The sequence below is a fragment of the Perognathus longimembris genome, chromosome 13 (genome assembly GCF_023159225.1).
Source record: "Perognathus longimembris pacificus isolate PPM17 chromosome 13, ASM2315922v1, whole genome shotgun sequence".
NCBI lineage: Eukaryota > Metazoa > Chordata > Mammalia > Rodentia > Heteromyidae > Perognathus > Perognathus longimembris.
This window is the reverse complement of record NC_063173.1, coordinates 12633559-12649088: the sequence shown is the minus strand read 5'-3', so window position 1 is coordinate 12649088 and position 15530 is coordinate 12633559. Positions and strand designations below refer to the sequence as shown.

General features: G+C 45.0%; 1 protein-coding gene across 2 annotated transcripts; it reads right to left on the bottom strand.

Annotated features, from left to right (window-relative positions):
- Positions 1–89: 89 nt before the first annotated feature.
- On the bottom strand, positions 90–15356 carry Xndc1n (XRCC1 N-terminal domain containing 1, N-terminal like). 2 transcript variants are annotated; one of them, XM_048360300.1, is made up of 10 exons: positions 14896–15356; positions 12749–12919; positions 11370–11511; positions 10504–10659; positions 8990–9093; positions 5908–5993; positions 5506–5678; positions 4381–4462; positions 1556–1680; positions 90–646 (listed from the first exon to the last, which is right to left on the bottom strand). In XM_048360300.1, exons 2-10 carry the CDS (start codon positions 12791–12793, stop codon positions 411–413), a joined length of 1149 nt encoding a protein of 382 aa, XP_048216257.1. In that variant the 5' UTR covers positions 12794–12919; positions 14896–15356; the 3' UTR covers positions 90–410. The 2 variants fall into 2 exon arrangements, with proteins under 2 accessions (XP_048216257.1, XP_048216255.1); XM_048360298.1 differs by having other exon boundaries at positions 8915–9093; positions 14896–15352.
- Between the last annotated feature and the right edge of the window lie 174 nt (positions 15357–15530).

Genomic DNA, 15530 nt, shown 5'->3' with positions numbered 1-15530 from the left:
TGGAATTGAAACCTCAAAGACTTTTCTGCCCAAGCTGGCTTCAAATTCTGATCCTCAAATCTCAGCCTCTGAGAAGCTAGGATTATAAACATGAGTAACCAGTGTTCAGTTAGTATTTTTCTTTTGAATGGGCCTCAGTTTTCCGAATACGCAGGAAAGATGTTCTGGATGGTGTCTCAAGTCCCTAGACAGATCATCAATCCTACTCTAGAAGTTCCAAGTGGGGAAAAGGACGGAGCTGTCCTCAGAATTGGGTGCCATGGTGACCAAGTCTTGACAATTGGGAATTGGGAGCGCAGAGATGCCAGCAACCAGGCAGTCTTGAGGGAATAAGAAGCTTGGCATCAATAGCCTTCGGCCAGTCTTTGTCCTTGGGGGAGAGGGGGAACAAAGTCCTAGGACCACATAGCTCATGCCCAGAGAAGGTCCCCACATGTGCTGGCATGTTCTTCAACTTCTCCTGCTGAGAACTGCAAGTGGCAGAGAGGACACTGGACCCAGGAAGTGGGTGGTGAACTCTCTGGGGAGGATACCCACAGTACTGATGGGGACGAGGATGGTGAGGAGGAAGGAGAAGCTGGCTGAGGCAGAGAGGTCTCTCCACATGTGGCGGCGTGCTGAGGAAGAATCTTCATGCTGAAGGAGCCTAAGGGGGAGAGGAGGAGGTGAAGGGCACTGGGTCTGCTCCTGGTAGGATGCCACCCCAGGACCTGTGAGGGCAGCATCTGCTGCCCTTGCAGATTTACCGGGCTGTTTTACACCTGGGACACCATCACATACCGTCAAACATTTCGTAAGTATCTACAGTGTGCCAGCAGTATGCCAGGAGCCGAGGGAACAGTCTAGTGGGAAAAGGGAGCTGGGAGCATGCAGAACATGGATATAAGGCAGAAATGAGACACGCCGAATCCAAAGGCATCTGAGAAAGGCGCAGGAGCTGTCTTGGGAGCGATTACTTGGGAAGATCAGAGAAGGTGTGGCAAAGAAGTATATTTATTTTTCGATTTATTAGTATTTTTTTGTGCTGGTACTGGGGCTTGAACTCAGAGCCTGAGCGCTCTACCACTTAAGCCACACCTCCACTTGTGGCCTTTAGCTGGTTAATTGGAGGTAAGAGTCTCACAGATTTTCCTGTCTAGACTGGCTCTGAACTGTGATCCTGAGATCTCAGCTTCTGAGTAGCTAGCATTATAGGTGTGAGCCACCAGTGCCCCAACAAAAAATCTATTTGAACCTAGACTTAAAGAGCAAGCAGAATTTGGTTTGGACATGGAGGGAACTTGTGAGGGAAATTTCAGGACCTCTCAACAGGGACTTAAGTTGACTTTCCTGCTTGTGCTGAGGGCAGGGCCATATCCCTTCTTCAGCATAGCTGACACAGTGGGAACAGACTCCAGAGAGATTTGTCTTCAATTCTGTTTGACTAAAACACAGTTACTTATATGGAGTCTTTAGAGATGATAGGGCCAGGGGTTTAAAGTTGTCTTGACAGTACCCCTAAACCTACTTCTCCCTCAAAGAAGGCCTTGTAAGGAACCACCTTCCCCAGGTTTACCTGCACAAATAGGGCACTGTCCATGACTTGGGACACTGTTCTTTTGGGTGCGGGGTGGGTGCTCTCTTTGCCTTGCCCTTGTTACCTTCCTCTTGCTTGGTTGAGAGTTTGAACTGGACAGAGACCTGTGAGAAAAGCAGGTAAATATCAGCTATTAACCAGGAACTGTTGGTTCACGACTATAATCCTAGTTACTCAGGAGTCTGAGACCTGGAAAATGAGAGTTTAGAGGCAGTCCAGGCAGAACAACCCGCGAGTCTCCATCTCCAATAACGCAATGACACGGCTGGAGGCAGGTCTCAAATGGAAGAGCACGAGAGAGAAGGCCCAGTAAGTGTGAGGCCCTGTGGGCAACCCCTGGAACGAGACCAGCAAGAGGCCCCAGGACTGAAGGTGCCTAGAACTAGGACAGAAAGAATGTAGTATAGTTTATGTGGGAACAGCAACCTTGGCCTAGAGTTCTGGTTTTTTTCTTTTTGCCAGTCCTGGGGCTTGAACTCTGGGCCTGGTGCTGGCCTTTAGCTTTTTCACTCAAAACTAGTGCTCTAGCACTTGAGCCACAGTGCCACTTCCAGCTTTTTCAAAGTAGCTTATTGGAGATAAGAGTCTTACAGACTTTCCTGCTTGGGTTGGCTTTGAACAGAGAACCTCAGATTTCAGTCTCCTGAGTAGTTAGGATTATAGGCATGAAATACTCTTTTTTTTGCCAGTCCTGGGGCTTGAACTCCATGGCCTGGGCACTGATCCTGAGCTTCTCTTGCTTAAGGCTAGCACGCTACCGCCTGAGCCACAGTACCACTTCTGGCTTTTTCTGTTTCTGTGGTACTGAGGAATTGAACCCAAAGCTTCATGCATGCTAAGCAAGCATTCTACCACTAAGCCACCTTCCCAGTCCTCATTTTGCTTTTTAAAGTATTCTTTCAATAGCATCTTTTTTTTTTCTCTTTTTGGTGCAAGTACTTTTTTACTTAAGGCTAGTGATCTAGCATTTCAGCCACAGTAGCACTTCCAGTGTTTTGATGGTTAACTGGAGATTACGTGTCATGGACTTTCCTATCTGGACTGACTTTGAACTGTGATCCTCATATCTCTCAGCCTCTTGAGTAGCTAAGATTATAGGTGTGAGTCACAGATACCTAGCATCTGTTCTTCTGATGTAGGCTCTTAGAACTACAAATTTCCCTCTTACTACTGCCTTTGCTATATCCCAAAGATTCTGGTAGGTTGTTTTCATTTTTGTCACATGCCAGGAACTTTTTGGTTTCTCTCTTTATATTTTCAGTGACCCACTAATCACTATAGAGTTTAGGCCAGTCTCTATGTGTTTAAATATCTTCTTGTTCTTTTTGTGCCGGTCCTTAGGCTTGAAGTCAGGGCCTGGGTGCCATCCTTTGAGCTTTTGTGCTCAAGGCTAGTACACCATACCTTTGAGCCACAGTTCCATTTCTGGCTTTTTAGTAGTTAATTGGAGCTCAGTGTCTCAGAACTTGGGCTGGATATGAACAGTGATCCTCAGATCTTAGGGTCCTGAGTTGCTAGAATTATAGGCGTGAACCAAAGGCACCTACTATGTTTAAGTATTTTCTGTAGTACGCTTTGCTATTGAGTTCTAGTTTAATTCCACTATGATCTGTTAGAACACTGTGAGTTATTCACTTTTTTGTATTTGCTTTATGTCTTTAAAAATGATCTGTTTGGAATAATTTTTCCATCCTTTCACCCTGTCTCCTAAGCCTATATTTGTCTTTGTCAGATGAATTTTTTTTACTGGCTTGAATTCATGCCTTCCACTCTTTTTTTTTTTGGGGGGGGGGGCGTTATGGGAGGTCTGCAGCCGTAAGGTTGAAACTCAAGACTGCAGCCATGTTTATTCTTAAATTCCAGCTTATATACAGTTTGACAACCAGGAGCCTTCCACTCTTGATCAGCTTTTCACTCATGGCTACTATTATATTCCTGGAGCCATGTCTCCTCTTTGGCTTTTTCTTGGTTATTTGGAATTAAGAGTCTTATGGACTCTCCCAAAACCATAATTCTCAGGTCTGAGCCTCCTAAGTAGCTAGGATTACAGACATGAGCCACTTGTACCAAATGTGTTACTTGTAGGCAACAAATATTTGGGTCCTGCTTTTTAATCCAAGTTGCCATTCTATGTCTTTTGATCACTAGCATTAAAACCATTAGCATTCAATGTGGATATTGAAAGGCAAATAATAATTTGTCATTCTGTTTTTGTTTTGTTTTGTTTTTGTCGGATGTGGGGCTTGAACTCTGGGCCTGGGCGCTGTCTCTGAGCTTTTCAGCTCAAGGCAAGCGCTCTACCACTTGAGCCATAGTTCCACTTCCAGTTTTTTGGTGGTTAACTGGAGATAAGAGTCTTACGGACTTTCCTGCCTGGGCTGGCTTTGAACAGGGATCCTCAGATCTCAGCCTCCTGAGTAGCTAGGATTACAGGTGTGAACCACCAGTGCCAACCATTCTGTTGTTATTATAACACTTGCTTCTTTCCTCTGCTTCTTTCTCCTTGCTTCTTTCTCGTCTGCTAATCTACTCATCTAGTAGGCTTTATTCTCTCCTGTACTCTCCTATCTTTGATTTACCTTTCCTGTGGGTAGGATTCCTTTAACTATCTTTTGCCATGCTGGTTTAATGGTCATGAGTGCCTTTAGCTTTTGTTTGTCATTGACGATTGTAGATTGAGATCAAGACTCAGAAATAAGGGTTCTCTCTGACCAAAATGGAGCAAGAGCAGGGAAGGACAGACAGCTGCTGAAGTGTCACGAGGTTCAGGGAGATGGTCCCAGTCTTCCCCATGACTTACTTACCTTTGGTCCTGCACTTTCTGTCTCTTCGTCCTGGTCACATCATTCTTTGAGTTTTGTTCTTTTGTTTCATTTGTTCTGGGTTCTGTATTAGAAATGTTCATTAACTCGAGTTCATTAACAAAAAGCCTTCACAGAGAATGGTCCTTCCTTTAAAAATATTCTTTCTACTTTCTTTGGTTAATTCTCTGTTTATTTCTCTCCCTCTATCTCTCTCTCTGAAAACAAAACAAAACAAAAAAACACTGGGGTTTGAACTCAGAACTTTGCCACACTCCTATCCTTCTAAACCTCAAATTCAATGAGATCAACAGTATACATTGTATAAATGTGTTGTGAACACTGAATACATAAAGGTGGTGGGAATGCTTAGCAATGTCTGATGTAAAACAGAACCCCAAATGTTTTTTCTCTTTTCTTTACTTTCCTCTTCCTTCTTTTTTTGTTTTTGTCCTGGGGCTTGAAATCTGGGCCTGGGCGCAAAGGCTAGTGCTCTACCACTTTGAGCCACGGCACCACTTCTGGTTTTCTGGTGGTTACTTGGAGGTAAGAGTCTCACAGCCTTTCCTGCCCAGGCTGGCTCTGAACCATGATCCTAAGATCTCAGCCTCCTGAGTAGCTAGGGATATAGGTGTGAGCCACTGGTACCTGGCTTTCCCCTTCCTTATTTGTTTTTCTTTTTGGAGACAGGGTCTGGCTACATTAGCCCAGATTGGCCTTGAGCTTCTTGGTTCCCAGGGTGTATACCACCCTTCCCAGATCCCACATTTAGCCCTTTCTTTATGATAAAAGAACACAATTATCCTTCCTGATTCTTGTAATAAACTTCAATCCTACCACCCTGATTTCACTGTCTTTGTGAGATGAGAAGATGATTTTTATACTGTAAGAGGACTAGATAATTGGTTTAATCTAAGGATGAGGAAATTGGGACCACCAATGGTAAGGATTCCTAATTTCTAGACCAGCACTTTTTTAATTACTATATACCATTCGATCTCTCTTCCTCACTATCAAGTGGCTTTTCTTATATATGAAGCTAGTGTAAGGCATCCTTGTTCAGCAATGGTGGATGCAGGGAAGAAGGATGTTGCTGGACACAATGAGGAAGACATCGTGGGACCTCACCTTCACTCTCTGCATGGCTGGGACCTGGTCCTGTGTGGCTGTTCTTGGGGTTTGTCATACTGACTGGAGGAGCTTTGCGAGCGGCTGAAAGCACCATACGAGCTGAACGCCCCAGAGCACCTGGCTGCAGCTGCTTGAGGATATCCTTGAGTTCTGAAATTTCCTTAGTGTTCCTGCAGAGAAACAGAATACGTAATCATGCTTGGAACACATGCTCCATTCTGCTTATCAAAGTCAATGGCATCTAACATGGAAGTCAGTCTGATGACAGAGAGTCAGGCCTAGAGTATGTGATTGGAAAAACGAAGGCTGGCTTTAGGTGCTTGTAATATGGTAGCCTTTCTCCTTTAGGGGAAAGATCTGCAAAGTGGGTGGCAGATCTCCATTTTGACTGCTACTTACGTCTGGGGATCTGGGAAGAATGTTCTCTGGATAGAAGGGTGAGCCAGCCAGGGGCTTGGACCAGTCTCCTGAGACTCACAGGAGCCCTGATGGGGGGCGAAAAAAAAGAGAGAAATATAGAATACCAAGATTCACCACTAGGGGACACTGCCACCTAGGAACTCAGTTTACTTGCTGCCATAACTTGTCCATTGCATATTACTGGTACATTTTCTCTTTGAGTTGTCTTCTAGCTCCAAGATCCCAGGTTCTGTGATTTTGTGCCTCTAAGTCCCAAATGTTAAGGGTTTTGCCATTATCCTGAAAGGCCCTAAGGATAAAGGAATCCATACTATTGGGAAAAACTGGGCTATTGGTACTGATGTCATAGGTAAACTTTTGAGTTTGTTATGTGCTAACTTTTTGTTTTGTTTTGTTTTTTGCCAGTCCTGGGGCTTGAACTCAGGGCCTGAGCACTGTCCCTGGCTTTTTTTTTTGCTCAAGGCTAGCACTCTGCCACTTGAGCTTTTTCTATATATATGTGGTGCTGAGGAATTGAACCCAGGGCTTCATGTATACTAGGCGAGCACTTTACCACTATTCCCAGTCCCATGTGCTAACTTTTGAAAATATCTTTCTATATATTTTAAATTTGTACATATACTGATTCCTGCAGGTACAAACTCAAGTTCTAGTGACTGAATCCAGGGCCAGTCAAGTGCTCTACCACTAAGCTACATTCCAGTCCTATGTCATTTATGTAAACAAATACTTCTAATTTAAACTACTTTGGGACATTTTTGTTGCTGTTGGTAAAGGGGCTTGAACTCAGGTCCTTGACACTGTCCTTGAGCTTTTTTTTTTTTTTTTTTTTTGGCCAGTCCTGGGGCTTGGACTCAGGGCCTGAGCACTGTCCCTGGCTTCTTCCCGCTCAAGGCTAGCACTCTGCCACTTGAGCCACAGCGCCGCTTCTGGCCGTTTTTCTGTATATGTGGTGCTGGGGAATCGAACCTAGGGCCTCGTGTATCCGAGGCAGGCACTCTTGCCACTAGGCCATATCCCCAGCCCCCGTCCTTGAGCTTTTTTATTAAAGGCTAGTACTCTACCACTTTGAGCCACTGCTCCACTTCTGGTTTTTGGGTGGTTACTTGGAGATAAGGGTCTCATGGGCTTTCCTGCCTTGGATGGCTTTGAACCATGATCCTCACATCTCAGCCTCCTGAGTAGCCAGGATTATAGGTGTGAGCCACCAGCACCTGGCTTTCCTTTGGGACTAAAAAAACCTCATTGTTCCCCTCTAAATATTATTTAACAATTTTGTGATTAATTTTCTTCACATGCATTTATAAACCTATCATTTGGGCCATCATTTCTGTACATTCGTGTGTGTCTGTATGCATGTATAGATATCACATGACCATATCTACATAGATATTTTACATTTGTGGTATACTACAACTTGTTCTTTTTCAAGACAGGGATTTACTATGTAGCTGAGGCTAGCCTTGAACTGTCAATCTCCTAAGTGATGGCAACATAGGCATGAGCTGCTACATCTGGCTTAAAGTTTCTTTTGTTTTTCTTTTTGCAAGTCCTGGGGCTTAGGACTCAGGGCCTGAGCACTGTCCCTGGCCTCTTTTTGCTCAAGGCTAGCACTCTACCACTTGAGCCACAGCACCACTTCCGGCTTTTTCTGTTTATGTGGTGCTGAGGAATCAACCCCAGGGCTTCATGCATGCTAGGCAAGTACTCTACCACTAAGCCGAATTTCCAGCCCTTATAGTTTCTTTTCTTCTTCTTCCTTCCCTCCCTTCCTCCTTTTCCCTCCCTCCCTCCTTTCCTTTCTGCCAGTCCTGGGCCTGAGCTTTTTTTGCTCAATGCTAGTGCTCTCCTATTTCAGCCACAGCTCTACTTCCAGTTTTTGGTGGTTAATTGGAGATAAGAGTCTCACAAACTTTCCTGGACAAGTTGGCTTCAATGGCTTCAAATTAAGATCCTCAGATACCAGCCTCCTAAAGCAGCTAGGATACCTATAATACTCAAGCCTCTTATCTTCAATTAAACAGCAAAAACCCAGAGGAGATGAGGCTTAAGAGGTAAAATGCATGGGCTGGGAATATGGCCTAGTGGTGGAGTGCTTGCCTCCTATACATGAAGCCCCAGGTTCGATTCCTCAGCACCACGTATATAGAAAAAGCCAGAAGTGGCACTGTGGCTCAAGTGGTAGAGTACTAGCCTTGAGCAAAAAGAAGCCAGGGACAGTGCTCAGGCCCTGAGTTCAAGCCTAGGACTGGCCAAAAAAAAAAATAGTGGTAAAATGCCAGCCTTGAGAGAAAAAGCCAAGAGCTCAAGGCCCTGAGTTGGAACCCTAATACTAGTATGTGTGTATGGGCACACATGCCCTCTTTCCTTCCACTGAAGGTGGAGGAGGCTAGCAACTCACACATCCCTCTGAGGACTTGCGAGAATTACTAACATACCCCAGCACAGATCTAAAGATATAAATGGCTTTGCAAGGCAGATGGGGCAGTAAACAACAATGGAGCCTTGGGCTTTCTGGTGTTAAAAAGGAAGCCTGATGAAAATAACAGCTCCCCCAAAAGCGAGAAATAATGTGTGAGTCTGAGGCTACATTGGGTCTCAAAAAGAACTTCATTATGGTTAAAGAACAAATGGTCCTGAATGCAATGCAACATTCAAGGCTTATTCACTTGCCTCTTCCCTCTGTCAGAGAGGAAAAGAGAAGAATTCATTCCTACCTGAAAGAAAACACAGCATCCTTAGCCGGGTGCTGGTAGCTCATGCCTGTAATCCTAGATACTTAGAAGGCTGAGATGTGAGGATCCCAGTTTTAAGCCAGCCCAGGCAGTAAAGTCCTTGAGGCTCATATCTCTGATTAACCATCAGAAAAACCAGAAGTAGAGCTGTAGCGAAAGAGCTTAGGAATATGTCCCCGGGCCTGAGTTCAAGTCCCATGACTGACAAGAAAAAAAAAACAACAAAATCTTTGCTCCACCACTGTTCATACCTGGCTCAGCCCAGAGCTCCCTGAGGCCGAGGGACCTGTGACAGGATCAGTTAAGGAGTCCAGATTGGAACGCACCCGCAGGAAGGCCAGGCCAAAGGATTGGTGACGTGTGAATGGCTGTGAGCAGATCAGACGGAGTCGATCCCACGATTCCTCTGAGGCAGGAGCCAGGAAGTCATCTCAAAGACAAAGGAGAAAGAGCAATGCTAGCACTTGGATGGCCAAGGTGGGAGGACCAAGTTTATGGCCAGCATGGGCTACCTATAGTGAGATCCAGGTCAGTCTGGACTATACTACCTTTTTCACTAACAAATAAACAAAACCAACAACCTCACAAACTCATCATACCTTCAGTTCCTCATGCAACCTAACCCCTCCAAATGTCACCCTTCCTTTATAACTTCCCATATCAACACAGAAGAAGTCTAGTTCACCTGACTATAAATCCCTAGAGTCCTGAAATCAGATATTATGTTTCTTTTGCAGTGCCCAGTGAACAGGGATTTGCATAAACTGAAATCAGGAAATGCAATATGCTACATAAATATAATCATCATATAGCCTTTCAGCACTTACATAAACATTTATCCTACACTCACACACGTTTATACAAATAAAAAATAAAGTAGTGACCGGGTGTGGTGGTGCATGCCTGTAATTCCAGCACTTGGGAGGTTGAGGCAGGAGGATTATAAATTTCAGGCCATCCTGGGATACCCAGCTTGGGTTCATATAGAGAGTCTATCTCAAAAACCACAATAAAAACTAAGCCAGGCCCCAGTGACTCACATCTATAATCTGATCTACTTAAGAGGTAGAAATCTTCAGAGCTGCACTCAGATTAATGTGAGGAAAAACTCAGGAGACAACCCCAACTCAATCAATTGGTGGGTGTGGTTTTGTGCAAATGTAATCCCAGCTACATGGGAAGCATAAATAGGGGATTGTAGTCTAGATGGGCCAAGGCAAGAAGTGAGACCCTATCTCAAAAATAACTGGAGCAGGGCTGGGGACATGGCCTAGTGGCAAGAGTGCCTGCCTCATATTCATGAGGCCCTGGGTTCGATTCCCCAGCACCACATATACAGAAAATGGCCAGAAGTGGCGCTGTGGCTCAAGTGGCAGAGTGCTAGCCTTGAGCAAAAAGAAGCCAGGGACAGTGCTCAGGCCCTGAGGCCAAGCCCCAGGACTGGCCAAAAAAAAAACAAAAACTGGAGCCAACAAAAGGTGTGGGGGCATGGCTTAAGCATTAGAGCACCTTCCTAAAAAGCTAAAAGCTCTAGTTCAACACGATATGACAAAAACCAAAGCAAACCACCCCACCTAAACCAAATAGTAATCAAGTATGTGTTCTGTATCAGGTGTCACCAAATTAGAAGTATAGGTAGATATAACCTGAAGTTCATAGTTATCTCCAGCTATCACACATGCGTATCACACAGACACACAGGCATACCAATTCAGCAACTACCCTATTTCCCTAACAGATGTAACTATGGCCCACACAGGCTGAACCGCACTGACAGCCCTCTCTTTTCTGCATCCTCTTTTTGGGGAACATCCTCCTGTTCTGCCTTTGCTCTCTTTACCATCTTTAAACATCCGGACCCCTGAGCGGTTCTTCCCCTGCTTTGAGTCAGTGAGGGACATCAGCATGGTTGCAGGGAGCAGGGTGACAAAAGGTCTGTCCAGGGACCACGAAGAACGGCCCACATCAATCTGCAGGAAAGCGCAGCCACAGTTACCTGGGGAAATGGCAGACAGAAGGTAAGGGTGTTGGGTTGACTGTAGACAAGGGAACTGGGTGGGAAGATGAGTCCTCTACTCTCGAGCTACTTGGAGGTTAAGAAGGTCCAGCAACATATAGAGACACACAGAGAACCAGCAACTGAGACAGGATGAGACCCCAGTCCACCAAATGATGTGCAGGTTCATCAAGGTCTCCCAGCCTGATACCTCTCCCAGATGGAAGATGCTTTCCTGGCCTTACGCCCTGATAACTAGGAGGCTGCCATCTTTCTGTCTTGCAAATCTGGGACCAGTAGTCCTGTCTTTAGTAGTTCTCTATTTCAGAGAAGTCCAAGGTTAACCTTCTCCATCCATAAACTCCTATGGACACTCCACTCAGCTTCCTCCACACTGATATTTCCAGGTGTATACTGACTCTCCTTGTTGGTTTTTATCGTGGCAATGACCTAAGGCTTTATTCAGATCACGCAGATCAAAGCAAGGCAGGTACACTGACTAATTCAAAGAGCACTATTCAAAGGATATTCTACCAGAATAGTGCCCTAACATCGGACCTATAAGGGCAAAGGTCACATTTCTCCTTCACACTTACTCAGGCCTTATTCTCAATACCCAGAATGACTTGAGACATCTGACAGAGTGGTTAGGGAGGTATCACTGGTGCATCTTCACTTAGAGGTTCCTGGGCCCCAGAGAGCTCACTCACCTACGTCGATGTAGCTAATGGGCACTGCTCTCTCCAGCTGGAGTTCTGCTTTCAGTTGCCCACTCTTGTCCTGAGGACAGCTAAGCCATGGTCCCATCTGGCTGTCGGGGTTTAGTAAGTTCTTCACAGGATACTTGGGGTCCTAAGACAGCAGAGGAGGAAATCAGGAACTTTACTGAGCCAAAGGGAAACAAAAAAATGAAGCCCACTAAAAAGAGATTCATGGGGCTGGGGATATGGCCTAGTGGCAAGAGTGCTTGCCTCGTATACATCAGGCCCTGGGTTCAAGGCCCAGGAATGGCCAAAAAAAAAAAAAAGATTCATTTTAATTATGTTTTGATTCTTCAATTTTTAAAATTTTATACAGTAATGAGAATGGTCAAATAATTAGATCAATTATTCTTTTTTTTTCACCTTTTTTTTTTTTTTTTTGCCAGTCCTGGGTCTTGAAGTCAGGGCCTGGGTACTGTCCCTGAGCTTCTTTTTGCTCAAGGCTAGCACTCTACCACTTGAGCCACTGCACCACTTCTGGCTTTTTGTTTATGTGGTACTGAGGAATCAAACCCAGAGCTTCATGCATGCTAGGCAAGCACTGTACTGCTAAGCCACATTCCCAGCCCCTCTTCAATTTTTTTGAAGCATCTTAACATGATGTATAGGTGCCAGACAGAAATCCACAGGCACCAGGTAGATACCATGTTAGAAGACAATGTTTTAGCAGGCAAAAAGTCTTTGAAGAAAATTGCTCAAGATGCTCATGCAGGTAAGGAGGGTAAGTACAATTTTTATTTTATTTCACTGAGAATAGGGATTAGTAGTTCCCAAAGACACTGTAAGGGTCTTTCTGAAATGTATGGGAAGGTTTTTGGCTGCCATGGTGACTAGGGAGCAATATACTCTATTTGGGTCTGTGGGGCAAGGATGCTAACTATCCCACAATGCAAATGGTACTGTTGCCAACTGCAGATGTTAGTGGCACTTCTGACAAAGACTGAGGTAAGAGAAAGGAAAGAGAGAGAAAGGGTAAGTGGGCCGAGCAATGACAGCAGGGGAAAGGTGAAAAGTCCTAAGGATTTCCACCTTGGATCTGTCCTGGGTCCAGTATCTGGGATCTAGCCATAAAATGGAAATACAGAACTTTTAGGAAGAAGGCTCAGATTACAATTGATGGTGGTCATAACTTATCCTTATAGATTAAGGTTGACTTTGAGTGTTCCAGTCTGCTTTCAACAACAGTGGCTAAAATACTCTTCTGGGGACTCTGGTGCAGAACCTAAGCCTACGTACGGCCTTACCAGCTTCCTCCAAACCTCGCACAAATCTACTGTTATTCATTCCTTCAAGTCAAGGAAAGAAATCATGCCTGCTGATGAATATACCTGAGAGGAAAATGAGACTATGTGGCTTATCTTCACAGGAGCCATGGCAGGCCTACTAGCTGTCCCAAGTACAAATCAAAATGCTTCCTTCCAAAATATCTTCTGTTACTACATTGGCTCTATGTTTTGGTCTTCACAACTTCCAGTAGAACATGGATTCTCAAATTATTCCTGAAGAAGAGGGAAAAGAAAAAGAAACTCTGATGACAGGAGTTATTTGCAGCACTCCAATCTGATCAACACCATGGGCTTGATAGCAGAGATGGGCAGGGAGCAAATCCGGATCACCTAATGAGACTCCAGTAAATTGTAACAATCGGAATGCCATAGGTCAGCAAGTACACAAGTACAAGCACACAATAACACAGCAGCAAGTACACAATAATGTAGTAACTTGTTACCACTGGATTTACACATAAATAAGCTCCCAAGAGCAAGCTGCCTTAAGTCATTCAGCTTTATATTCTAGAATCTAGTACACAGTAATACATGATCTGACTTTCTTTGGTATAATGAATTTTCACAAGGTTATTTTTCACTAAGTTACTACTCTATCAGAAATATCCAATAAAATTTCTGGTATATTGAAACTCCTTGCTATTTTGTAGGTGTTTAAATATTAATTGAGCTTGGCACCTCAAAGCCTGCTCAATGTAGATTTCTGCATTTCCTACTACTATCCCTCTCATAGAAGAGGTATGTGTGTGTGTGCTAGTACCAGGGTTTGAACTCAGGGCCTCAAGCCTTAGTTTTGTTTTTTTTTTTGTTGTTTGTTTTTTGGCCAGTCCTGGGGCTTAAACTCAGAGCCTGAGCACTGTCCCTGGCTTCTTTTTGCTCAAGGCTAGCACTCTTAACTTGAGCCACAGAGCCACTTCTGGCCTTTTCTATAGGTATGGTGCTGAATAATAGAACCTAGGGCTTCATGTATATGAGGCAAGCAAGCACTCTTGCCACTAGGCCATATTCCCAGCCCTGGTTGTTTGTTTTGTTTTGTTTTCTTTTTTTTTGCTTGTTAATTAGAGTCTTTTGAACTTTTCATCTTTTTGCGCATATTGGAGCTTGAATTCAGGGTCTCCTGCTCTTACTTGGTTTGAGCCACATCTCCACTTTCATCTCTCAGACTTTTCTGTCCCAAGTGGCTTCAAACCAAGATCTTCAGTTCTAAGCCTTGTGAGTAGGATTACAGGAATGAACCATAGGAGCCCAGTCAAAGGAGGCATTTTTATGCTATTATAATTGTTTTGTTCAATAATTTAATCTTTTTTTTTTTTGTCAGTGGAAGGACTCAGAGTCTGAAGGCTTGTCCCTGAGCTTGTTCTACCACTTTGAGCCACAGTGCCACTTCCAGTTTTTTAGTGTTTATTTGGAGATAAAGAGTCTCACAGGGCTGGGAATATGGCCTAGTGGCAAGAGTGCTTGCCTCCTACACATGAAGCTCTCAGTTCGATTCCCCAGCACCACATATATGGAAAACGGCCAGAAGTGGCGCTGTGGCTCAGGTGGCAGAGTGCTAGCCTTGAGCGGGAAGAAGCCAGGGACAGTGCTCAGGCCCTGAGTCCAAGGCCCAGGACTGGCCAAAAAAAAAAAAAAAAAAAAAAGAGTCTCACAGGCTTTCCTGCCCTGGCTGGCTTCAAACTATGATCCTCAGATCTCAGCCTCCTGAGTAGCCATAATTAAAGGCGTGAGCCACCAAGCCCTTGGTTTATTTAATCTTTAAAAAGCTAAGGTGAGGCAGGTGTGGTGGCATAAGCTTAAACTCACAGCATGGGAAGGATGAAGATTCTGTGGGTCTCAGGTCATCCCAGTCCTATTCCCCAGAGATCTGGGCTGGTAGCTCAGGGGGTGTGAAGGTTGCAAAGAATCACTTTCAGATGTGCACAACACTGTGTAGAAAATCATTTAGGACGGCTGAAGTGAGGGTGGAACATAGTGAACAAGGTGTCTGAAAAGGAGGGCAAAGGTGGGAGCTGGGGGTCGCAGGGGTAGCACAGAGGAGTGCAGGGGTGTGTGAAGTAGCATGGCAGCCTGTTGTAACAAAGCAGAGTTTATAGGAGTGGAGCTCTGGAGCAGCTGAAGACCCGGGAACCGGCGGCTGTTCCCGCTTCCTTGGTGGTCACCCCCGCTTGGGTCTACTCAACAGCTCTCACCTGCGACCAGGAGCCTCGGGAAGTCACCACAGCTTCAGAGCGCGGAGCACAAGTTCATTCTCCCGCCAATTCCGCGCCGTGAACTCCGCCTTCTGACCCCAAGTTCCTCTCTCTCCCGAAGCTCAGAAATTGGTTCTGAGGCTTAAAGAATCCGCGTCTGAAAAATAACTCTCATCAAGGCAACACAGCAGGGGCCACACGAAGAAAGAAAAGAAAAGGCACACTTAGCGTGTTTTTGTATGCATTTTCACTCACAGCCGTTCTCCCGTGGAGAGCGTGATTAAACTTCCGGTTCACACCCAGTGCAGCATGGGAAATGTAGTTCTTAGTTCACACGCTTCGCTCCCGGCAGTCCAAGTAAGGGAGCGTCGCGAAAGTTGACTGTTTAGGGACTCTCTCCTTCAGCTTCTCAAACGGAAGAATTGGCGAAATACCTACACTAAAAATGAATAAAAGCACAATTTCTCATTTTCCAAGGACCCTTTCCTTGCTGAAGTTTGGAAACGCAAGAGAACCGTCCCTCCTTATTCCACAAGCGAGTAGCAAGTGGACGGTCTCTTGGTCCCTGACAGATCTCCGCCTGTCTCGAAGCCCCGTCCCCTCGGCTGGACTCCGCACTGCCCATTGGCTAGCAG

What these genes read in the sequence shown, in the direction of transcription:
- Xndc1n (XM_048360298.1), bottom strand. Translation starts at nt 12,793, where the DNA reads ATGGCTCCTGTGAAGATAAGCCACATAGTCTCATTTTCCTCTCAG. An exon ending in TAGTCTCATTTTCCTCTCAG is followed by an intron (nt 11,512 to 12,748) that starts GTATATTCATCA and finishes CTGCTGTCTTAG; the next exon opens with GACCCCAAGTATCCTGTGAA. An exon ending in GGTCCGGATGTTTAAAGATG is followed by an intron (nt 9,094 to 10,503) that starts GTAAAGAGAGCA and finishes TTTGTCTTTGAG; the next exon opens with ATGACTTCCTGGCTCCTGCC.